General features: G+C 36.7%; 2 protein-coding genes and 1 non-coding gene across 6 annotated transcripts; all 3 read right to left on the bottom strand.

The window, feature by feature from the left end:
- Positions 1 to 2,409: 2,409 nt before the first annotated feature.
- On the bottom strand, positions 2,410 to 5,538 carry LOC114305214 (calmodulin-binding protein 60 D-like). 4 transcript variants are annotated; one of them, XR_014346290.1, is made up of 6 exons: positions 5,391 to 5,441; positions 4,768 to 5,311; positions 4,512 to 4,672; positions 4,233 to 4,436; positions 3,618 to 3,797; positions 2,410 to 2,818 (listed from the first exon to the last, which is right to left on the bottom strand). XR_014346290.1 is itself a non-coding variant. In XM_082898498.1 (5 exons), exons 1-5 carry the CDS (start codon positions 5,407 to 5,409, stop codon positions 2,651 to 2,653), a joined length of 1,017 nt encoding a protein of 338 aa, XP_082754624.1. In that variant the 5' UTR covers positions 5,410 to 5,538; the 3' UTR covers positions 2,410 to 2,650. The 4 variants fall into 4 exon arrangements, 3 of the variants coding, with proteins under 3 accessions (XP_082754624.1, XP_082754623.1, XP_082754625.1); XM_082898498.1 differs by lacking the exon at positions 3,618 to 3,797 and having other exon boundaries at positions 4,768 to 5,232; positions 5,391 to 5,538; XM_082898497.1 differs by lacking the exon at positions 3,618 to 3,797.
- Positions 5,539 to 17,835: 12,297 nt separating this feature from the next.
- Positions 17,836 to 17,968, bottom strand: LOC145804938 (small nucleolar RNA U19). The gene has a single exon (XR_014347624.1). It is a non-coding gene; the product is annotated as a small nucleolar RNA U19 (small nucleolar RNA).
- A 2,655-nt stretch (positions 17,969 to 20,623) lies between these two features.
- On the bottom strand, positions 20,624 to 23,715 carry LOC145789243 (uncharacterized). Its single transcript, XM_082898496.1, has 5 exons — positions 23,460 to 23,715; positions 22,949 to 23,020; positions 22,487 to 22,736; positions 22,139 to 22,254; positions 20,624 to 20,704 (listed from the first exon to the last, which is right to left on the bottom strand). The coding sequence occupies exons 3-5, from the start codon at positions 22,691 to 22,693 to the stop codon at positions 20,680 to 20,682; spliced, it is 348 nt and encodes a 115-aa protein (XP_082754622.1). The 5' UTR covers positions 22,694 to 22,736; positions 22,949 to 23,020; positions 23,460 to 23,715; the 3' UTR covers positions 20,624 to 20,679.
- Positions 23,716 to 24,385: the final 670 nt, after the last annotated feature.

Below are 24,385 nucleotides of genomic sequence, written 5' to 3'. Positions count from 1 at the left end.
ACATACATATAGGGGAAGGAGGGTGAGCTAAAGCCCAATAAGAAACATCAATGTAAAAGAATTAATGAATGAGTTCCAAATTTTTGAAAACATTCTTTTCATATTCAAAAACTCGTTCAGAGATATAACATATATAAGTTTCATCAAAACTACTCAAAGTTAAACAAATTATGTGGTATATCTAATAGTATTAAGTAGAATAAATAGAACAAGCTTGACAGAACGACTTTTGGTCCAATACATGGCAGAATGACCTCTGGTCCAATAGAATGAGCTCTGGTCCAATATATGAAAAAACGACCTTTGGTACAATATATAATAACTGTAACAGAACGACCTCTGGTTAAACATATGACAGATGTGAAAGAATGACCTCCGGTCCAACATATATATCATCATAGAGATTTACTAGATGATGCCACAATAGATAAACAAAAAGAAAAACTCATTCGTACATAGCAAAGCATAACTTTAGAAAACATATCATATCAGATTATTTTACAAAATAACTTTATAAAAATATCTTTACAAATATATTACTCACAGTAGGCCTCATTCTGATAGGTCTCCCCGTATGACCGGCCGACATAATACACACACAATTTGATAAAACAAAAGCACTTAATTAACTTTAGTTTCCTTCATTCAATCAATTTAATTAAAGCCAATTTCTAAGTATATTTTATTTTCCGATTAGTCTTAATATATACGTAGGTGTGTCTGGAAAGCCAAAAAGGTCAGAGAAAAAACAAATGCAAAATTCCTTATGTTTTGCATGTGCAAAAGCCCCGACTGAACGTACGGAAGGGTTGTTGCACGTGCAAACCACACGTGCGGTTATTTCAACATCGGAAGCCCTGTTTTGGGTTACTAGTTGCACGAGCAGGGCTCACAACCGCACATACAATTCTGGGGATTTTTGCGGTGTTCAAAAGTTTATCAAGGATCAAAGCTTCACCTACTCAAATTCTTACCAAAACTCATGCAAAACCCATCCTAAGTTATGTAATTTTATCATTATACATAAAAATACGATTAATCTTCAACTCATTTTGCATTAAAATTTAATCTAACTTCAAGATTAAATTTAAAATTTTCATGAATGTTATGATTTCCAAAACTTTGTTCTTCTTTTTTTAAAACATGAAATTAAAGTTTCAATACCTTTGAAAATCAATGATGCATGTTAAATTGAAACTCAAATTCATCAAAGGTAAATAAAATCAAGCCCAAAATGATAAAATTTCTAAATTAATTTCTTGATTCTACAATCCAATTCAAATTCTTCATTCTTTTCTTCATTTCTTTTAAATAACATGAAATTGATTTCAAACTATTTTCTCTTTTTCTTCAAAATATAAAATTGAGATTGTAAAATTCCTAGCAAAGTATTTGCATGTATGTAATTAAAATCAAACTAACTATTTTTATATGTTCCAAAATCAAATCATAATTAAATTCTCAATTTAATTTTTTTTTAAGGTGCAAATTCTCAATTTTATTCTTAATTTGCTCTAACTTAGATTTATATCAATTTTTCTTCATATCAAACCAAAAACTGAAATTATGATTATAGATGGTCCAAAATATGTTTAAATTGAATAAAATGGATTAATGATCAAAATCAAACCAATTCTTAGTCTTCAAAACAAAATCGAAACTTTAATTTCTTTCATATTACATGAAATTGAACGTAATTCCTTCTTTAATTTAGCTGTTAGATGATTTATCTAGAAGAATTAAGGTAAAATTTCTTACCTCACTACAAGAATTAACACTTTTGGCAACAAAAAAATTGGTCGCTAAAAGTCAATTTTTGGTCGGCAAAAGTTATCCGCGACCAATTTTTTTGGTCGCTACTTTGGTCGCCAATTGAGGGTCGGCAAAAGTAATTCGCGACCAAAATTGTGGTTGGTCGGCAAAAGTTGGATTTCGCGACTAAATTTTTTGTCGCTAAATATTTAATTACCGCGACTAATTTATTTTGTCGCCAAAACACTTTGGTCGCGAAAAGTAATATTTTCCCGACCAAAAAGTTTGGTCGCCAATTATCACATTCAACGACCAAAAATTTTGGTCGCCAATCGTGACATTCGCGACCAAAAAATTTGGTCGCCAATTGTGACATTTCGCAACTAATCAATTAGTCGCCAATTGTGACATTCTGCGACGAAAATTTGTTTGGTCGCCAATTGTGACATTTCGCGACCAGAAATTATGGTCGCCAATTGTGACATTTTGCGACCAAAATATTTTTTGGTCGTCAATTGTGACATTTCGCGACTAATCAATTGGTCGCCAAAACTATAAAAACATAACCAAATTTTGGTCGCCAATATCCAACAAAATAAACCTGTAATTTATAATAATTCATCCAATTTATTCAATATAATCTGTAAAAAGAAGAAATCATTCAAACCAACAAATAAATTGAATCATCAACATTCAACAAAATACATATATCAACCATTTCTGAACCTGTTTAATTAAAGTCAACAACTATTATAAGTTTACATCCACAAATAATTCGAAACTACATATTTCATCTAGCATAAAAATTTAACACATAACAAGTACTTGTTATTATGTTTTAAATTTTTGTCCATGTACATCAACCAAAAAATATAACTAGTAGTCTACCAAATATTTTCTATACACACCCATCCAAAAATATAACTAGTAGTGTATCCAAAAATATAACTACTAGTCTACCTAATATTTTCCATATACATCTATACAAAAATATATAATCCTTCCAAAAACTCAAAAAGTGCCAATTTGTCCTGTATAATTTAGCTTTGTGCACGAGTTCATCCATCTGTACCAAAGAAAAAGAGAACTAATGTCAGTTAAAATTGGACAAATAATGAAAAATGTCCATAAAAAGCAAAGGTCACATTAGCAAATTAAAATGACTACCATTATCAAATTGTAAATAAAACAATAGCATTCTTATGTCTATAGAATAAATTGGATGAGCCACCATTCCAGATCCAATATAGTACCACACAGCAGAAACCAAACACGGCAACTGAAATTGATCCATATTGTCAATAACTCCTATCTTCCTATCTTTAGTTGGACAAATAATTGGACATATTGTCAATAACTCCATATTGTCAATAACTCCTATCTTCCTATCTTCCTATCCATATTGTCAATAAATTGGACAAATAATTCCCTTTACCAAGTTCACCAATTCTCAAAAAATCAGGTGGGTACTAATTTGTACATTTTAACAATTTCGTTCCTATCTTTAGTTGGATGTTGTCAAGATTGCCCCTATTCGTCAAATGATTTTAAACTCTAAAGTTTGACAAATTTTAAGAGTGCCAGACTGGAGCAAAGTTGCAGCACCATAAGAACTTGTCGACTAAAGTTAAGCCTCAACACCACAATATGGTTTTAACTACTTAGCAGAGGTAAATTACGGGTTGTTTAGCAGCAAATTGTTAAAGTCCATACAGCACATTTTTTTCCTATATAAATCATGGCAAGGATTCCAATTTCTTGGATTGGACATTATCATTTTCACAAGTCTACTGACATCATAATAGAATTAAAATATTTGAGAATATTGTGGAGGTATCCATTTCAAGAGGAACAGCAAAACGCACAAGAGAAAATTGAGGATTTCAACAACTGATTTTACGTACATGGGTAGACGGACTAATAAGCAAGTGGTTTCAGATTTTTCCAGTGCAACCAGCCAAACTGTTTAAGCTTCAAATGCCATCATATATGACAACATGGTTCCAGTTATCATATGCTTTCTTCACCAAGGTATCCACATATAACTGCAACAACAAAATTTACAGGTTTCCATAAGCATCACATTCTCTAATTATGAGCTTTATGACAACCTTCCAGGGGTGGTACCAGGAGAAAAGGAAAAAAGAACAACAATTAGTAATAGTAAGCACTCCAATTCTAGTTTGGTTGATTAGTTTGTTTGAAGAAAAGAAACACCCAAAATCACACCTAAACATATATACCTGCCTGTGATTAACATTTCCAATTAAAGATTAGATTTAAGGATAAGTATTTTACTCAGAACTTGATCAAATATACAATCAACATGTTTACCAACCCGGTCCAAAAGTGAACAAACGCTGGCAGCGGAAGGGAGGGGTGTAAAGTGTCTACTGAATTCATGGCATTATTATTTGGTTTCAAGGAAGTGTTTTAATAAAACAAGAATTGCATTGCCAAAAAAAACGTCTCATACTAACCTTCTGGCTATCAGACAGGGAATCAGATAACAAATATTGTTCACCAGTTATAAGGCCACTTAGCTCGTAAATACTGTTAAAGACAACACCAACATTTCTTGTATCATCAGCATAATACACATAAAGCTTCCCACTCATGGCACAAGTCTTAGCATGTTCTATGAGAGCATCCCACATCTTATTTGACATACCACTGCTAAGGATCTACAACCAACAGAGGAGTCAGCAGATAATTATAAAGAATGGATACTCTTATTCAACAACCAAGCATGCACTTACAGTCCGTAGTTTTTGAGAGTCTCTGACAACAAGTCGAACAAAGTCTTCAACCGTGAATATTCCTGACTTATTTAGCCTCTTGTGGAATGACCCATCTTTGCCAATCTTCTCCAATCTCCAGACATCATCATTTAAAGCAGGTGGATAGTGCTTCTTGTATACTGTAAATGAAAAGAAGTCAACAACAATATTCCAAAGACAATCCAGAAAAAATAATTTTAAAAAGGAATTCAAAAATAAACACTAAGCAGCTTACATTCCCCTCTGTGATCTTTAATAGTGAAAGCTTCTGTCTTTGCCTCACCTACACGTATGCCCTCACAAAAGCCTGAGGCGACCTTCAGGCCAAGCCTGAACTTCCTGCTCCTTATCCAACTTGAGTTATCAGTAAATGTAAGCTCTCCCAGGGTTCCCACACCTTCTTTGAGCGTCACTTGCAGATCCCCAGTCAAAAGTGGTCTCTTTCCTTCACGCTCTTTCACAACATGGCTTTCAAATTCTTCTTCGGTCCAACCCTCATCATCTTCATTGTTGAAATCACCTTCCAGCACAACAACATCAAGTTTTATGGTGGATTCAGGTCCAGAGGTTACAACATGACCTGTATTCACATCAAGTAAAACAATATGGATTGCAGCACCCTGTTCCCCTTCTACTTTTCCTCCAGTGAAAAGGGGAAGAGACAACCTTGACCTGAAGTGCAGCTGCAAGTTTCGTCCATCTGGCCAGAGGCGAATAAAAAGTTGACATAAAAAGTTGACCTTAAGTGCAACGTGAAAAGGGGAAGAGACAACCTTGACCTTGCACACACACACACAAGATGAATAAAAAGTTTTGGGAATCAATAAACATGATGCAGAGGCGAAGTAGGAGATTTACCAAAACGGCCAGACCCCATGAATGGTTCTGCTTCATCTGAAACGCCACCTTGCTGCTGTTCCTGGATTTTCAGAAAAGAGAGAAGATTTTTGAGTATCAAATCTAAAAACGATATGCGAAGCCACCTATCTCTTGCTTAACAAAAGAGCAATCAAATGGGCAGACTAGGTGACATAGACTTGGTGACATGCTAATGCTCCGTTTGTTTTGGCAGAAAATATTTTTTTACAAAAATCTTTGTTTCAAAAGATCTTTTCCAAATATGTTTGGTTGCATCCTGTTGAAACTAATGTACTAATGGTTGTATAAGTAGTGGTGGGGGTGGGGGTGGGGGTGGTGGCAGTGGCGGTGGCAGTGGTGAAGGTGATGGTAGTATTAGTAAGACTTTAATCCGGAAAAAAATTTTCCCATTTTAAAAGTGGACAACATTTTCCACCCAAACAAACAAACCATAAATAAGAAAGTACAGTCCCCGCTATGATGATAAACAATAATAACAGCCAGCTAAAAAGCTCGATAGAGTAACTAGCAGTCAATTTATCATTTTATCAAACAAAATACCCCAAAGAAGCATAAAATTACAGCAACAGAAGAGCTCTTATCCTCTTTCTGAACGTCTCCAGAACTTCGTTCACAGAACATTCAGATCGTATCTACTCACAAGTCTTCCAATGTTCTCCTAAATTCAGATCTATGTCAAATTAAAGCTTCAAAAAATATGGAATACTCCCAGGAGACGCAACAAAACATGGGTAGGCATGGAATATGCACATGATGTATCTATGTCGAGACATATTCACTATTTCAGAGATTAACTTTAAATTTTACATCTCAAGTAACAATGAGTAAGTCACTAGAATATGGCACTAGTTTCAATATTAACATATTTTTGGCTACTCTAAATATACATTCGTCAGATATATAACATGCACTTATATACATATATCAGTTTGAAACACATGCATATATGATTAACCAAATGAAAAGGATTACACTATGAAGAGATGATGGTCCAACAATCATAAGTTAATATATGTATTGTGAAGTATACGAGCCAACAGCATCACATGATAGCCATAGACATGCACAGTGTATTGTGAAGGTCTAGGCCCCAAGAGACCTTGGCGCCTCGGTGCGCCTATCGCTTTTAATAACACTAGTAACCAAAATTCAAGGAAACTATCTAATGGTGTGCTAGACTATAGCGGTCCCGATATTTCCTGTTGTTGTTTAACTATAATCCGGACTCGGTTCCGTAGATTCGTTGTTATCTTATCCTCATTTCTATCCCTTACTCTTTTAATTAGAATTTTGGGTTGTGTTGGGCAGGTTGGGAATAAGTGGGTCGTGTTTTAAAACTTAGAAATTTTGCCCAGGTGTTGGTCTCTCCGCTCGAGCGGCGATTTGACGCTCGAGCGGGATTTTGTTGTTGCCTCTCCGCTCGAGCGGCAGTTTGGACGCTCGAGCGTGAATTTCCTTCTCTCAGCATTTTGGTCGTCTGCAGAAAATTCTGGGAGAGTGCACCCGGCGCTCGAGCGGATCTTTGGACGCTCGAGCGTGAACCTGTGTCTGTACGCTCGAGCGGGGTGTTGTACGCTCGAGCGGACCTGCTTTTATATCAGTTCGTGAAATCACCTTTTTGATCACTTTTTGATTTCCTTTCTCTCTCTTACTTTTTCAAAACCTCCATTGGAGAGCACCTCACTCTAAAACCGAACTTCTCTCTTAGGATTGATCTACCTAGAGTGTTTTCCTCACATTGGGCCTTTGTAAAAAGTGTGTTGATCGTCGAGGGCTTTGTTGAGATCTGAGAAATTTGGGATTTGGAGCACTTCCGAGTTTTACTCATCTTCTCCCTTGGAGCTCTGAATTTGAGGTAGGGATATCCTACTCCTCTCTATGGATTTTGTCTTTAAATTTTGGTAATTTGAGATGTTGGGGTTGGTTTGGTAATTTTGTGAAAGTTTGGGCCATTTGTGTTATTTTACAAAAGTTGGGGTTTTATTTGTAATAAACCTAGATGCATGTTTGGTATAGAGAAATGGAATAAATGTTGAATCATTGATGAAAATGGGACCTAAGGGTGGTAATGGTAATTATGGAAAATGACCTAATAACATTGTTTAATTAATTGAGATAATTAATTGTGGGAAATGAGGAAATGAAATGGAATTGTTGAGATTGGGAGTGCATGGGGTTAAAGGGTGTAGTTGAATTATTTATCACTCACCGAATTGAAATGTCGATTGAATATCCATTGTGCATTTATTTCCTGCTTAGAAATAATTGCTTTGGGCTACCGGCGGAGGGTAGTGTTGATTGTTGTAGACAATGCTTGATGATTAGGCAAACTAAAACTAATCAATTGGATGTGTCATAGAGTATGTTGGTTGATAGAATACATTAATTTTATGTATTGATTGATTGCATATGTGATTCTGTGTTTATATGCATTGCTTGTGTATGGGAGGAGATAGGGGATGTACTCCACGGTTTAGGGGAAGATGGGGGATGTACCTCTAAACCGGTTAATGGTTTAGGGGAAGATGGGGGATGTACCTCTAAACCGGTTGTTGGAATGTTGATATAGCTCATATGCTTATCGGTTGAAGTGTTGATATAGCTCATATGCTTATCGGTTGAAGTGTTGATACAGCTCATATGCTTATCTGTTGTTGTAGTGATATAGCTCATATGCTTATCTATTGAAAAGTTTGTTTGATTTGATATAGCACTAAAATGTATATCATCATTGTTTGCGAAGTATGGGAGTAGTTTATGTGTTAGTGATACAACACCATAATGTGTATCCACCTTGGATTCGAAGGTGTTCTAGTGATGAACTATAATCTCATCAAACGTTCTGGCCAGAGTACTGAGCCTTGTTTTCAAACTCAAAGTTGAACAAAAATGAAAAGTGAATTGTAATATAGACTTGGCTGTCATGGTAACGTAGGGAGATGTAAATGGAAGTGTCAGTGTTGACCATCTATCAGTTGCTAATCTTTTAGTCATTGTTCATGGTTGGTTTAGTGTATTTCTACTGGGCTGTGGCTCACCCTATATGGGAATATCATTTTCAGGTACAGGTAGCATGCCACCTCCAAGGACGTAGCTTGGGAGGCAAGAGGCGGACTTTTTGTTGTTTTACTTTTGATGTATTACATGTAAATTCAAGCCAAGGGCTTAACGTGTTTGAGTTAGTGCTCTTTTGTTGTAACCAAGTGTTAACTTGGAAAGCTGTAAGCCCATAGGGCATTTGCTTTTGGTTGTTAACATGTAATACTTTTTGTAATGAAACGCTGTTAAATGAAAGAATGTGGAGCTTTTAAATATCAATGCATGTCTTATTTAATGGGTTTAAAGCTATTATTTTGAGGGCGTTACAACTTGGTATCAGAGCGTGCCGGGTTCGAATACTTTGGGTACGTGGGAAGTGATTAGTATCACAATGGGTTTCTCTCGCTTGTTAGAGACTTAGACGTAATGTTATGTACTTTTGTGATAACATGTTTATGTGACTATTTGGGTATGGAATGTAGTTTCTTGGATGTTGATTGGATCCTTGGGTTTCTGGGAGTCCTGTTGGAAAGGCACTTGATCAATGCTGTTTCTGATCGGAACTCTAGTAACGCCTCGGGACTATCATTATCTGGAAATGAAATTCGTAAGTGCTTACATGTTTATGTGCTTATGTGGAGTGAATTACAGTTGTCCATGTGTTAGGATGTAAGTGTTTAGCTTCGGCACATGTATGAGTGTGCTAACGTGTCTCCGTTACTTTTACTAGGATGCCTAGGCGAGGAAGTTGCGATTTCCCTCCTTCCGCTCAGGAAGAGCTGCGGAAACAATTTGTGGAATTACGCCAAGGTACTACACCTTTGGTGCGGTTCGAAAGATGGTTTGTTAATCTGTCGAGGTTTGCTCCAGAATTGGTGGAGACAGAGGACTTACGTTGTTTTGAGTTTGAGAGTAAGCTGCGTGACGACATCCGTGTAAGGATAGCGGGGTCTTGGCATAAAAGATATAGGGCGCTTGTTGAGGCGGCCGCCCATGTAGAGGCTGCAGTGCTAGCAATGGGGCAGAGTGGGGAGGAAGCCATCTCGGCGACTCCTGTGACTCAGGGTGTTGGTAGGCCTTTTAAGAGGCAGAGGGTTTTAAACTCGCAACAGGGAGGACGGGCTAGAACTGCCCTTCCAGTGTCAGATTTGGGTTCGGGGGAAAGTAAGCAGAGGGGCATCATTTGTTTCAGATGCGGTCTGCTGGGCCACAGGGTTTCGGTTTGCCCACAGAAGAAAGGGGTGGGGTTAGCAGTTCAACCAGTAGTTGTACCACCAGGATCATCCAACCAGTCGGGTTTTGGACCGATTAAATGCTCAGTGGGGAGGCAGTTGTTGGGGTCTTCATCAGCCCAGATTCTGAACCAATCTCGTGCTCAGGCACCGCCTACCTGTTGGGTGTGTAATCAGCCGGGTCATATTCGACGTTCTTGTACTCAGCCGGGAGCTTCTTTAGGGGTTTTGCAACCTAACCAGGCTCAGTTTCTTTCGACTGGGCAGGAACAGTATCGTTTTGGGGGACTAGCAGGCCAGATTGCGAGGGCCTCAGTAGAGTCAAGTTCCCAAGCCCCAGCTAGGGAAGTTTGTAGTTGTTCCAGGTGTGGGCAGAGGGGGCATACCAGTGGGTCTTGTCCGTGACTTGTAAGCTCGTAGGTTGCCTTATGTTCGGGGATGACCAACTTCAGCGGTCCAACAAGGGACGGTAGTAGTAGTAATACTGATGGGATGGTTTTGTTTTGACTAATCCGTTTTGTAATCAGTGGATTATTGTTTTGTGATCATTGGGTTCCGTTGTGTAACCAATGTGTTTTGGGAAGGTTGAAACATCTAAACTGTTTGTTTATCTATATATATACATATATGCTTTGTTTGTTAATTTCCCTAGAGTGGGTGAATTGGAGCATGTCGTAGCTCTAAAATTTTATTAATGTATAAAGTTGCTAAAAAAAAAAAAAAAATTTTTTTTTTATGCTTGTGATTTGATTTGGGGAGGATGAGGGCTAGAGAGCCATGTTTTCAAAATTTGGAAGAACCACCGAGGGGTACGTGTCCTAGTCAAGGTAATATTGGAGCGAGAACTGTTTTACTTGCCGAGTGTGTGGAATTACATGAGTACTACCCATTTAAAGTTTTGTGCGTGGTATAGCTTTTGATCTACTGTCGAGTGAACTTGAGAGGACGTGAAGTGTACGATTAATACTAGATGTAACACGTATTTAATATGGTGTCCTACGGGGGCATGGCACATAATTTTGTCAAGGTTGGACTCGTACCTTCGTGGTAAGTAACGTTGTCAAGATTGCAGGTGTACTGATTGGCCGTTTCAAGTGAAGGGATGTCAGTCCCTATATAAGGTTGTGATTGTTGTATCGGGAGCGATGTGTTGTGAGTAGCTGGTACTATACCTCGGGCTGTAGTATAATGGATGTCTCCCTAAGTTTTCAAATTTCTTTATTTGGATTGAATGTGATAAGTTCGTACCTTAGCACTGGTCAAGTCAGAGGATATTATCAGAAGCGTTAATTGGGTATATAGCCCATGGTTAGAGTGTGACCCGTGGGTGGAGTCACAGTGGTATGGTGTTTGCGGATGAAGATGTGGGTTAATGACGAGGGAGGCGAGGACTTTTACCCCTCTGGAAAGTTAGAAGAGTGAATCTTTGGAAGCCCTATCGGCGACTTGTGACGGTGTCGGGGTTTGGTTCATGATGGTTGCCTAGCGGTAGTGTGGACTAGTGGTTTAGCACGGAGGCCGGGCCTCTTGATGGTACTCTCGAGATGAGTGACAAGTAAGATATAGAGTAACGAGTGGACCCTATGAGTTATTGGAGGATTCGGTGTAGGAGTAAGAGGGCTTGCAAAATAAGGAGGTTTTGCCTAGTACGGTTGAATGTATTAGATGGGATGGTTTCGAGAGTTGCGCGGTGTTGGCAAGACTATATGAGAATGTTCGAGGGAACGTGAGATTTGTATCTCGAGTTAGTGGGAATGGTACCTGTATGCTGGTTCGTGTGTTGGGCCTTGCTAGATAGTGAGTCCGTGGTGACCCCCTTGGTTGTATAGGGGTAGTGTTCATATTGTGATTGGTTATCCATTGTTGGGTGTGGGTTATGAATGGATGCTGCCAGCATTCTTTGAATTAAGAGCAATTCGTGTTCTAAAGTAATGAGTATAGCGTGGGTCAAAGTAGTCCTTCGTATTCGGGATGTTGTGATTGAGGTTGACCATGTCGGTCTTCGGACAAGGAAGTGAGCAGACTTGCTAGATAACCATGGCGGGGGATGGTGATTCCCTTAGCCGCGATGTTGAGGCGATTAAATTTTAGGAAATCCAGTGAGATTCCAAAATTTGTGGTTCGTGTAGAGAACTCCGTGATTGGGGTTAGTGGTCTGTGTAGCACATCAGTGTGTGGATTACTGAGTGTAGAGTTTATTGAGTTGACTAGTCAGCTTGTCGGTATCGGGTGTTGGGGTGGCATTGGTCACCTTGAGTTTAGTCTCGTTCGTTGTAGACTACGTATGTTGATTAAGGAAAACTGAAATTAATCGAACATGTTTTATCGTTGAGTATGACGGTTGGAATAATACATCTAATATATGTATTGATTGATCATTGTGAATGATTGGCTTTTTATACATTATGAATGTATGGTGTTTAGTTTGATGTTGATACAGCACTATAATGTGTATCATTTGTGTATTTCTGAGCCGTGTTTATGATTATAAAGTGGTTAAGTAAAGGGAGGCGGGATAAAATTGCAAAACCATGAATTTCTTATACCTTATGTGTTGATAGTACTGTTGTTATTTCTATTAACTATCATTATAGAAATGTTATGTTCTGTGTCGGTTGTGGCATCACTGTATGAGTGATGGTTGTGGATAGTGCTGTTTTGGAAAGAAATGGAAAACAAAATTTTTCCAGTGTTTGGACCATATAAATGCGTTGTTGAAAAGTTGATTTAATTCAAGAATTTTAAAGAATTCCAGATTAATCTTTTGGCAAATAAACTGTGGATGACTCTGCTTTTTGGGTAACACCGTATTTGTGAAAAATGTTTGCAAAGCTTTTGAGTTTTCGTACGGAACATGCAAGATTTATTCCGGAACGTTAACGTTGAAAATTTAAACATCTTTGAGAAATGCCTCTTGAACAAGAAAATGTTTTCTTATTATCTATTCTAAAGATTTGCTTTGGTCGTGTTGTTGAGTAGTGACTTAGCTTGGAATGCTAGTCGGTTGTTGGTGAATTGTTTCGGGGGAGGTTTGGTTTGTTGAGGCTTGCGTACCTAAGGTGCGGTTGTTTAGAATGTGTTTCCTTGGTTAGTATCTTCCTTGCTAAGAGTAAGTCGGAGGTTTGTTGTGAAAGTAATTTCTTTCCTTGGGGCTCGATTGTTGAATGCTCTATTATCAGTTGGCCTTGTGTTTTGGCGTACCCTTAATTTCGGGGACGAAATTCTTTAAGGGGGGGAGGTTATAGCGGTCCCGATATTTCCTGTTGTTGTTTAACTATAATCCGGACTCGGTTCCGTAGATTCGTTGTTATCTTATCCTCATTTCTATCCCTTACTCTTTTAATTAGAATTTTGGGTTGTGTTGGGCAGGTTGGGAATAAGTGGGTCGTGTTTTAAAACTTAGAAATTTTGCCCAGGTGTTGGTCTCTCCGCTCGAGCGGCGATTTGACGCTCGAGCGGGATTTTGTTGTTGCCTCTCCGCTCGAGCGGCAGTTTGGACGCTCGAGCGTGAATTTCCTTCTCTCAGCATTTTGGTCGTCTGCAGAAAATTCTGGGAGAGTGCACCCGGCGCTCGAGCGGATCTTTGGACGCTCGAGCGTGAACCTGTGTCTGTACGCTCGAGCGGGGTGTTGTACGCTCGAGCGGACCTGCTTTTATATCAGTTCGTGAAATCACCTTTTTGATCACTTTTTGATTTCCTTTCTCTCTCTTACTTTTTCAAAACCTCCATTGGAGAGCACCTCACTCTAAAACCGAACTTCTCTCTTAGGATTGATCTACCTAGAGTGTTTTCCTCACATTGGGCCTTTGTAAAAAGTGTGTTGATCGTCGAGGGCTTTGTTGAGATCTGAGAAATTTGGGATTTGGAGCACTTCCGAGTTTTACTCATCTTCTCCCTTGGAGCTCTGAATTTGAGGTAGGGATATCCTACTCCTCTCTATGGATTTTGTCTTTAAATTTTGGTAATTTGAGATGTTGGGGTTGGTTTGGTAATTTTGTGAAAGTTTGGGCCATTTGTGTTATTTTACAAAAGTTGGGGTTTTATTTGTAATAAACCTAGATGCATGTTTGGTATAGAGAAATGGAATAAATGTTGAATCATTGATGAAAATGGGACCTAAGGGTGGTAATGGTAATTATGGAAAATGACCTAATAACATTGTTTAATTAATTGAGATAATTAATTGTGGGAAATGAGGAAATGAAATGGAATTGTTGAGATTGGGAGTGCATGGGGTTAAAGGGTGTAGTTGAATTATTTATCACTCACCGAATTGAAATGTCGATTGAATATCCATTGTGCATTTATTTCCTGCTTAGAAATAATTGCTTTGGGCTACCGGCGGAGGGTAGTGTTGATTGTTGTAGACAATGCTTGATGATTAGGCAAACTAAAACTAATCAATTGGATGTGTCATAGAGTATGTTGGTTGATAGAATACATTAATTTTATGTATTGATTGATTGCATATGTGATTCTGTGTTTATATGCATTGCTTGTGTATGGGAGGAGATAGGGGATGTACTCCACGGTTTAGGGGAAGATGGGGGATGTACCTCTAAACCGGTTAATGGTTTAGGGGAAGATGGGGGATGTACCTCTAAACCGGTTGTTGGAATGTTGATATAGCTCATATGCTTATCGGTTGAAGTGTTGATATAGCTCATATGCTTATCGGTTGAAGTGTTGATACAGCTCATATGCTTATCTGTTGTTGTAGTGATATAGCTCATATGCTTATCTATTGAAAAGTTTGTTTGATTTGATATAGCACTAAAATGTATATCATCATTGTTTGCGAAGTATGGGAGTAGTTTATGTGTTAGTGATACAACACCATAATGTGTATCCACCTTGGATTCGAAGGTGTTCTAGTGATGAACTATAATCTCATCAAACGTTCTGGCCAGAGTACTGAGCCTTGTTTTCAAACTCAAAGTTGAACAAAAATGAAAAGTGAATTGTAATATAGACTTGGCTGTCATGGTAACGTAGGGAGATGTAAATGGAAGTGTCAGTGTTGACCATCTATCAGTTGCTAATCTTTTAGTCATTGTTCATGGTTGGTTTAGTGTATTTCTACTGGGCTGTGGCTCACCCTATATGGGAATATCATTTTCAGGTACAGGTAGCATGCCACCTCCAAGGACGTAGCTTGGGAGGCAAGAGGCGGACTTTTTGTTGTTTTACTTTTGATGTATTACATGTAAATTCAAGCCAAGGGCTTAACGTGTTTGAGTTAGTGCTCTTTTGTTGTAACCAAGTGTTAACTTGGAAAGCTGTAAGCCCATAGGGCATTTGCTTTTGGTTGTTAACATGTAATACTTTTTGTAATGAAACGCTGTTAAATGAAAGAATGTGGAGCTTTTAAATATCAATGCATGTCTTATTTAATGGGTTTAAAGCTATTATTTTGAGGGCGTTACATAGACAGACAAATAAATGCAAATACCTAACACATGACAGATTTCAACAAGTCATTATCAATAAGATAACCAGATTACAACATAATATTAACCAACAAATTATTCCCTTTCATTGCGTACTCTTGGAAATAAAAGAATTCAAGGAAAGTATCACCTAGAGGGCTAGATATATAAATGAGTTGATGGTACCTCAGCAAGCAAGTTACTCTTATCTCCAAACATGACTCAATGCTTCACTAAGATTAGAGTAAAAATTTGAACAACATTTTCAGGGATCTATAACATTATCACTGTTAAACTTAAATTTTAGAATTAAACTCTCATCTATTCCTTGCAAATGGCTAATTAAATAATGCTACATGTCACCAAATAGTTTGAATTTGAGTTTGCGAAAGGATCTCGCTTTATTTGGGTAAAAAATGAAAAACTCAATTTGATATGAGTTTGAGATAAAATGGAGGCTAGAGAGTGGTTTGGAGTGTGTGCTTAATCAAATATGAACTTGAGTCATAATTTGAGCAAAGACAACATCTCCAGTCCTTACACTGTTCATTAAATAAAAAAATTTCTTCTCAAGTATACATATTAATAATCCAGTCAAGAACACAACTAAAAAGTCATTTTTAACCATTCCTCCTCATTCTCCGACTAATCCCCCTAAACTAGAGGAACTAACAAAAGGCAAGCAACTAAGCAATCTAAACTAGGGGGGGAAAAGTCCCAACAATCAAATCTGCAAGACTGCAAGAAAATGTTGAAAACTCAAATCCTTAATAATAGAACAATGTTTTTTTTTTTGTGGTGTGGTTCTGATGTGTTTGACGGTTGACAGATCAATTGGATAGCACAGAAATCATAGGCCTCACATCACATAAACAGAATTACCATGCACATGTATTATATGTAATTGATGCATATCAATCCTGGGAGTGGTTATGCTTGAAGAACTCAATGCTGAAGTAAACCATGTCGTCCTCCCCATTTGTGGAAGTAGATAGAACAAGACAAAAAGGTGTCAGTAGAGAGATTTGTGTGATCCTGTTGCTCTACAAACCTGATGGTAATTGGCAAGGAAAGAGAGAGATAGAAAGAGAATGGGAACGGATGGAGCATGGGCCAAAAAGACTCTTCAACCATATTTTTGACTGATGAATAATAAGTCCATAATATAAAGACTATAGCAAAAAAAATTTCATTTGATGAATTTAACTCGAATAAATTTGTCATTTATTGCCTTAACTCTAATAATCCCAATTTCAGTAAAATCTCTCCAACCTTGCCCAAACTTGTTTTCTTTACTCAAATCAAGAGAGACACTTTGATTTACCAATCCACCACTCACCAAGCTATTACCAAATTTCAGCTTGACCATTTTAGTACATTTTAGTATTCTATATGGAATGACACACTTGTCAAATCCACCAGTGAACCCAGGGGCCTAAGGGTGGCTTGTGGCCCCTGCTACGGTCACAAAAATTGTATTAATTCTTATTGTTTTAGTTCTTTCTGTATAATGCAAAGGGTGCCATCCCTCTGCCACTCACCAAGCTTTTACTTCACCAAATTTCAGTTTGACGATTTTAGTACTCTATATCGAATGTCATCACTATTAAATCAAAATGAGTTACCAAAACACATCCAATTGTCACCACTATTAAATCAAAATAAGTTCTGAAAAGTTATGAAATTAGTGATGTTTGGTTATGATCCATTGATGTTTTTGCTTATTACTAGTAGTGATTGCTTTATGTTATGAACTCAGTGGTATTTGGTTAAAATGTAGTGTTTTATATGAACCAAATGAATTTATATGCACTTTTTTTTTAAGTGTGTACATTAGTTGTTTCCTAAAAATTTTATACTTTTAAAGCTCTAAGTAACATCATGTTTCATACAACATAAAAGTGTCCACAAAATCATATTTTCTTGCTTTTTAAAATTTTATTTGTAGATTTAATGATAATCTTTAATTTTTGTGTTATTTTTTAGTTGAACTTAAATATAATATTTTCGTTCTAATGAAATGAGAAAAACTATGATACATATGCACCTTATAACTAACCAAAAAAATAATACTTTACGCGTTATAACTAAAAAAAAAAGTTATAACCAAACAACACGAGTCATAACTAAAATAAAATCAAAACTAAACAAAAAAATTAATCATAACTAAAACAGAAAATGGCATAACTTAGGAGTGTTTGCGATAGGGGATGTTTATAGTAGAATTTCCCGAATGAAATAATTATAATTTTATTGTCAATTTTGAATAAAACTATCAGTGAGAGTTAAGATCAAAACCATATAAATTATAATCAAAATAACATCACATTATGTCATGTAACAAACACCATAATGAGTGATCTGGTACACAGGTGTGTATTATAAAACTTTCATTAAAATTAAAATGGAAAACAATACATATATCTGAAGCAATCTAAGAAAGGAACATAGAAAGGAAACTAGTTCCTTACACTTAAAAAGCTGATTCAGGGGAGAGACTGAGAGACTCTCTTTTCTCTCTCACTCATTTTGTGCCTCTGTCTGAACAGAACAGAGAATGCATATCCTTGCTCCGTCCGGTTATTCTGAAGGCATATTTACCTATATTTATAAATCTTGTGTATATATCTGTCCAGGTATATATATATATATATATATGTACACAAGCATAGATACACATACACATCAACTATATTAAATTTGTGAGTGCAAAAATTAGTAAAATATGTCCAAGGCTGCTTGGAGGACAACTGAGGGTGAAACAGAGAATCCTCTCAAAGAAGCCATAGAAGAAAACCCAGAAAGAATAACTCTTTCTAGGTCAAAATTAGTGTATGCCCCTTAACTAAGCCAATCTATGAAATGTATAATTCATATGGCTACTCCAAGAAGCATTCCACATTAAAAGAAGAAAAAAAAACATAGGGCATACAGTATGTATTTATCTTTCATACAGTATCTATGCATACAGTATGTATTTATCTTTCAGATGGTCAAACCAAATTGCAACAATGCAGCAAAACACTGTAATATTGTATACGAATATCATACTCGGTGAGAGATGATCAAACAGGTTACTCAGCTAACTACTAACATGGTTGGAGGAGAATTCAGGTTAGTCAGTAGATGAACTGCGGAAACACATAGGGCATGTTTGAGTCAAAAAATTATTACACCGAAACTACAGTTCTTCTTTCCAAGCCAGTAGGAAAATAGCTGTCATTATGGGGCAGAGATTTTAGCTCTTCTGAAAGGCTTTGGAGGCCTTTTCTATGATTCCAGTTACGTTGTGGGTTAGGGTGCGCAAAAAACCCACCAAACTTCCCAAACCACTCCACCACCTGTGGTTTGAGAGTGTTGGTGGGTTGAGCTGGGTTGGGTGGGTTCCACACTAATTTTATGTGGGTTGGGTTGGGTTATGTGCAATTCAAAATCTTCAACCCACCAATACTTACATATAAATTAAATACCTCAACTCTAAATAGATATTCTCATTTTTTGACTCTCCACACTCCTCATTGCCCATGCTTCTCTCTGCCACTTCTTGAACACAAATATATTATCAAGCAGTTCTTTTATTTTGATTTTGTAGCTCATAAATATAGTATAAGGTTCTATATTACTTTAGAATCTATTCACATAATATGTCAGAATTTACAACTTGCCAACCTGTTCAACACGCCAGTTTTAGGCCTGGTTTGGCATAACCTATATAATCCATCTTTTTATCTTTTTTCCATCACATCACCTCTCTACTTTTCTGCACATCTTTTCGTAAAAAGACAAAAAGTACACTTTTTTAGGACACCCTGAACCAACCCTTAGTCATGTGGCTTGGTGGTGGGTTATGAAATTGTCAACCCGCTGAGGGCAGTTTGGTTGTTGAGATTATTTCTCCCAAACCGCCCAAACTGATCTGCCCACACCCCTAGTGGGTTAGGTGAGATTTTGATCACATGCCTCTCAGAATGACACTCATTTTATGAAAGAAATATTGGACACGGTTTCCACTCTTGATGAGGCTGATACTAGGTTGGCATAGGGAGGTTGAAGTGGCTGCCAACAACTTGCCCAAAAGGGGTGATTTTGTTAAGAGTAAGGGGAACCTTACTATCCATGAGGGGACTTGGGGCTATTCTTTCATAGTTTTACTCTTCATTTGATTTTATTCAGTTATTTCTTTGGGAGGGGGAACTATTATGTGCAATTATACAATTTCTTGTTAACAGATATATCATCCTTGTGCATGCTTACTTCCAAAACTTCAACCAAATTTTATTGTGTCTTATTAAAAAAAATAATAATAAATAAACAAATAGAGGGTGTGTTTGGTTTGCTTTTGAGAGAGTGATTTTCAAAAAAAAAAAAAAATTTGAGAGAGTTTAGAAATTTTTTTGATTTGTTTGGTTGTATATTTTAAGAGTAGTTTTGGAATTTGAGAGTTCGAGATGATTTGATATTTTATTGTAATTGAGTAGATGTGTGAGAGAAAAAGTGATTGAGAAGGAGAGAGGAAAGAGAAAAAGTGATTGATTGATGTGTAAGAGAGAGAAAAATGATTTTGGAAATTTTTTGAGAAAAATCACAAACCAAACAAAATTTTGAAAAAAAATTTCAACAATAACTCTCCCAAAAGCAAACCAAACAAGCCCAGAATCTCTATACTTATTGGCCTACTCTAAATACTTGGGAGAGGGCTTTGTTGAGTGGTCATCTAAGCTCCTCATGTCAACCCAAACCTCAACTAATCAAAGGTACACATATTGATAAATCTATTCCAACATATTGATAAAAAAATAATTACCCTAACCAGGACAACAAATCTGTGTATTATCATGATGCAGGAAATTTGAATAAGGAAAATAGGAGGACACAGACTTCTGTATGGCCTAAACAAAGATTATGTACAAGCCTGAGTGCAGACCCTAATAAATAACCATCTTCCTCTCCCAAACAAAGTGTTCACCTACATCCAAGTGACAAAAGGAGACCATATGCTTTCCTCAGTGTCTAAAGTAGAGAAATGTGAGTATAGAAGCGATCAGAGCATAAGAACCCAAGAAGTAACAGTGACGCAGGGGATTTTGAAATAGAATAAGACCTAGAGATCACAAGAGATGTAAACCAGATAAAATTATCCAAGTTATGAATAAAAAACAAAGAAGCAATGACAAGTGGACGAGTAATAGCCATTCACAAATTATTATAAGAAAGACTGCACGCAAATCTGTAGGAATTAAAATAAGAAAATAGAAAGATAAAAGCTTAGTTTCCATATCTTCTATTCATTACCAGTTAAACAACAGAGTTCATGTCCCTTATAGATTTTTTTGAAGTTGCAGGCCGAGGGATTTACAAACTAAATCAGGATTCAATCTGAATCACAGAATCTGATTACTGCTCCATGCACAAATCATCAACTTGATCAACAATATGATGTACATTACTAAACTTTACAACATAAAGGATCGTAACTTCTGTATATTATATAGTTTTCTGACTAACCTTGTGTGACTGGATAATCCCATACAGGCTGTCCAATTCATTGATTTGAGTGACTGCTGAGACTAATATTTCAATGTGGTGTGGAAGCTGGCAACAAAAGAAGGGAATGAGAATGTAATTCAGGTTCAGTTGTTTGTTGAATCAGTTAGCCTCAGTTTGTTCTAGTCTGGTCTGGTGTGATGATGCAAACTCAATTTCCAAATTAAACTACTAATCCAGTCTAGTTGTAGGGTATTGGTGGCTCCAACACTGCTTTGAACCCCCACCCCCACCACACCACACTACTTACAAAAAGCAATAGAGGAGGTTAGTTGGTGGTCTCACCACATTGCTACTATGGTTCAAAAAACTAACAAAAATAAAAGTGATAGGGTTCAACTATTTATTTTAAACTAACAAAAATCCCAAGTTAGAGTGCCACATGCCAAATCAATTAATGAGGATTCATCCATTCTGTGCTAAAAAACACAATTTAGGACAGACAAATCAATTAGGTTGGATAACTTGTTATAGTTTCCATGGAGAGCAAAGCTAGACGAGCAAGTGACAGAAAGGCAAAGTTGAAGGTACCAGCTCTTAGGTTTTGCTGGCATAGAGGCTGCATTCCTTCCACTACACTCCTAAATGTGAAGTCATACCTTTGTTTACCCAGAATAAGTGACATTCGGAACTTTGATCGCCAGTGTCATTAAGTCTAACCTTTTAAACCTTTGTTAACACTTAAGATGAGAACAAGTGTAGTTTTCATTTTTTTTCCAACTCTTTCTTGTTCTCCATGGATATATATATATATATATATACACACACTTCTCCAATTGTGCTCAAGTCAAAAATTTTTTTTACAAAATCAAAACCTCATCATACTTGACCATAGAATAGAGAAACAACAGATATCAAACACTACTCATGAATAGAAACAACAGGAAAAAAAAATTGTAAATGCAAGAATGTGAATTAGATCAAACAAAATCCTTTTCATGGACACATCCAAATGGGTCTGAAATAGTAAGAGACAATACCATGCCAAAACAATAAAAATTACACCAATAAACTGTTTGAATCAATGAAAAGTTGAATAATTATCATATAGTCATAAATGAAATGCTTTGCAAAAAACATCACAAGTTGATCAAACCTGCATCAGGAACACATGTAGCTAAGGATGAGAATTTGGGTCAACTGTATCAGGAACCATTAGGTATGTTAACCTCAAAGTGTTTTCACGCAGCTTTTTTGGTCAAATCTATCATCCTAGCACGCAGGAAATTCAGAAAGGCAGCAAAGATGAGATGTTTTGAAGCAAATTCACACAGGATGATGTGAAAATTCTTAAATGAAGAAACCGTATAGACACATTTTAACCTCTTTGGGGTTAATGATCTATTTTCAATGAATTCATATTTAAGTTCTAAACCTGTTTGCTTCCAACAAGAAAGAAATTTGACTGAAAAATTTAAAATTCTGAAATACTGATGACAAATTGAGTAAAATGATATCAGTGAACTAATTTTCAGAGGTTACTTCATATTAGGAAGATCAACGAGCAATTGTAGGGCACCAGAATCCCCACAGGCCTCCCATGTTACAGCTCGAACTTCTCCATCAGATGGTTGCTTCTCTCCATCAGAACTAACAAGCTTCAAAGAAAAAACAAAAAAATTGATTAGGATTCAACAACAAAGAAATTAAATAACTAAAGCAAACGAATTATAAAAGTAACTAATAAGAACCCCTTTATCAAAGAAATGTTCACATCCAACCAACTGAATACAAGAAAATACTGAGACACAACTGAATACAAAAAGCAAAAGGCAACATAAACATTCAACCATAGATGAGAATAGGTACTGCTTAAGAAGCCATACACACCTCTTGCAGCAATGATGAAACTTGATAAATTTCATCTTCCTGCTTGGCTATTGTCCTCAAGGTAGTTAAGAAATCTTCAGGGAAAACAAGCTTTTTTACGTGAGAAGGCATCTTGCGCTGCCCACACCAACTATAGTTGCGAAATGGATCAGTGGTGCATTTATCATTGCTTTCTTTTTGTGGTGAGGATGGTGGAAAAAAAACCATGATCCAGCAAGCTTCTAGGTAAAAGACACCTCAGTTCAGCCTTCTGCAAAAACAATCAAGTTTCTTAATGAAGCAAATATTCATATGTACAAACAGATATATACACATAATATGTTGATGCATTAACATACTCATATACAAAACTTGCTTCACTTTACTATAGGAATCAAAATAATCCTCAAAAAGGCATATATTATTGAAAAAATTACAAAATAAAAATACAGAGAATAAGTTAAGATTGTTTAAACAGCTGACCTGTGCTTCAAGAAGCTGCACTTTGGATTCAGAAAAGGGGACACTCTGAATAGCCTGTAAAGGATAATGAACCTGTAGTTCATTTATGTCAATAAGATTTAAATCAACTAATTATAAGTCAAAAATAAAGTAACAGTTTACACAAATAAATAAATAAATAATACATCTGAGATATAAATAAATAAATAAATAAGTCAAAAATCCTTCTGATCTCCGTAGCAAATTAGAACAAACCCATCAAACTTTTCAGTGTTTTAATCAGAAAAAAAGGGGTAGCAAATTAGAACAAACCCATCAAACTTTTCAATGTTTTAATCAGAAAAAAATCAAAAAAAAATGCAAAATTTACAGTACCTTTTGGGAAAAACACAACAGATTTGTTCTTTTGAAGAAGCTTTCTATCAAAACCACCTTCATATTTCTAGTATTATTTTCTATCATTCTTTCTTATGAACTAAACAGAAAATCATATACATATATAGAAGAGTAAGAGCATATATGTATATGTTACCAAGTGAAGTTCCATCAAAGCCATAGAGCTCATTCATTATCGTCGACTTCCCTACCCTAGGCAGTCCGATCACCCCAATCACCGTGAAATCAGTATTATCCGTCAGAAACTATAATCAATCTCAAATTTCTCAGATTTTTACAGAAATATAAAACCCTAGAATTGGAAAGAGAACTATTAGTCTCTGAAGTAACCTAGCCAGTCTCTATACATTCAGATGAGTTGAGAGAGAGAGAGAGAGAGAGAGAGAGAGAGAGAGAGATTACGGGAAGGATGCGATCGGTGTGGAAGTTCCAGGAATCAGAAATTAGGTTGAGAGAAGCGACAGAGGGGAGAGAGAAAGAGTCGGATGTGTTGGGTTCACTGTGTAGATCGTCGGATGGTAGGGTAAAGAGAGAGAGAGAGAGAGAGAGAGAGAGAGAGTCTCTGCGTGTGTGTTGTTGGGTTTGTTTGTTGGGTCTGTCAAGAAATTAGGGCAAAATCTAAGAAAAGGGGCATGAGGTAGTGAGGCGTTTGGAAAAATTCCCCCCTCCATCTTTCAAATTTTCCCCCAAATTTTTGGTGACCAAACTCTCAAATTAGTCGCAAAAACAGGTTATTTCGCCGACAAATTATTTTAGTCGCCAAATCTCAATCAACGGCGACTAAAATATTAGTCGCTAAAAGTAGTAATTTGGCGACTACTTTTTTTTGGTTGCTGAAAATAAATTTTTCGCGACCAAATTTTTGGTCGCCAAAAAATATGTGACCTTCCACGACCAAATTTGTAGTTGGTTGGCAAAAGTATACCACTTTCTGCGACCAACATATTTTTTGGTCGCCAAAATATAACCTTCTGCGACCAATAATATTTAGTCGCCAAAAATAATGATCATTCGCGACTAATTAATATTTGGTCGCCAAATGTCATTTTTTTGCGACCAAAA

This window comes from Camellia sinensis, chromosome 12, assembly GCF_055761805.1.
Source record: "Camellia sinensis isolate YWXY chromosome 12, ASM5576180v1, whole genome shotgun sequence".
NCBI classification, from domain to species: domain Eukaryota; kingdom Viridiplantae; phylum Streptophyta; class Magnoliopsida; order Ericales; family Theaceae; genus Camellia; species Camellia sinensis.
This window is presented reverse-complemented; position numbering and strand designations above follow the sequence as displayed.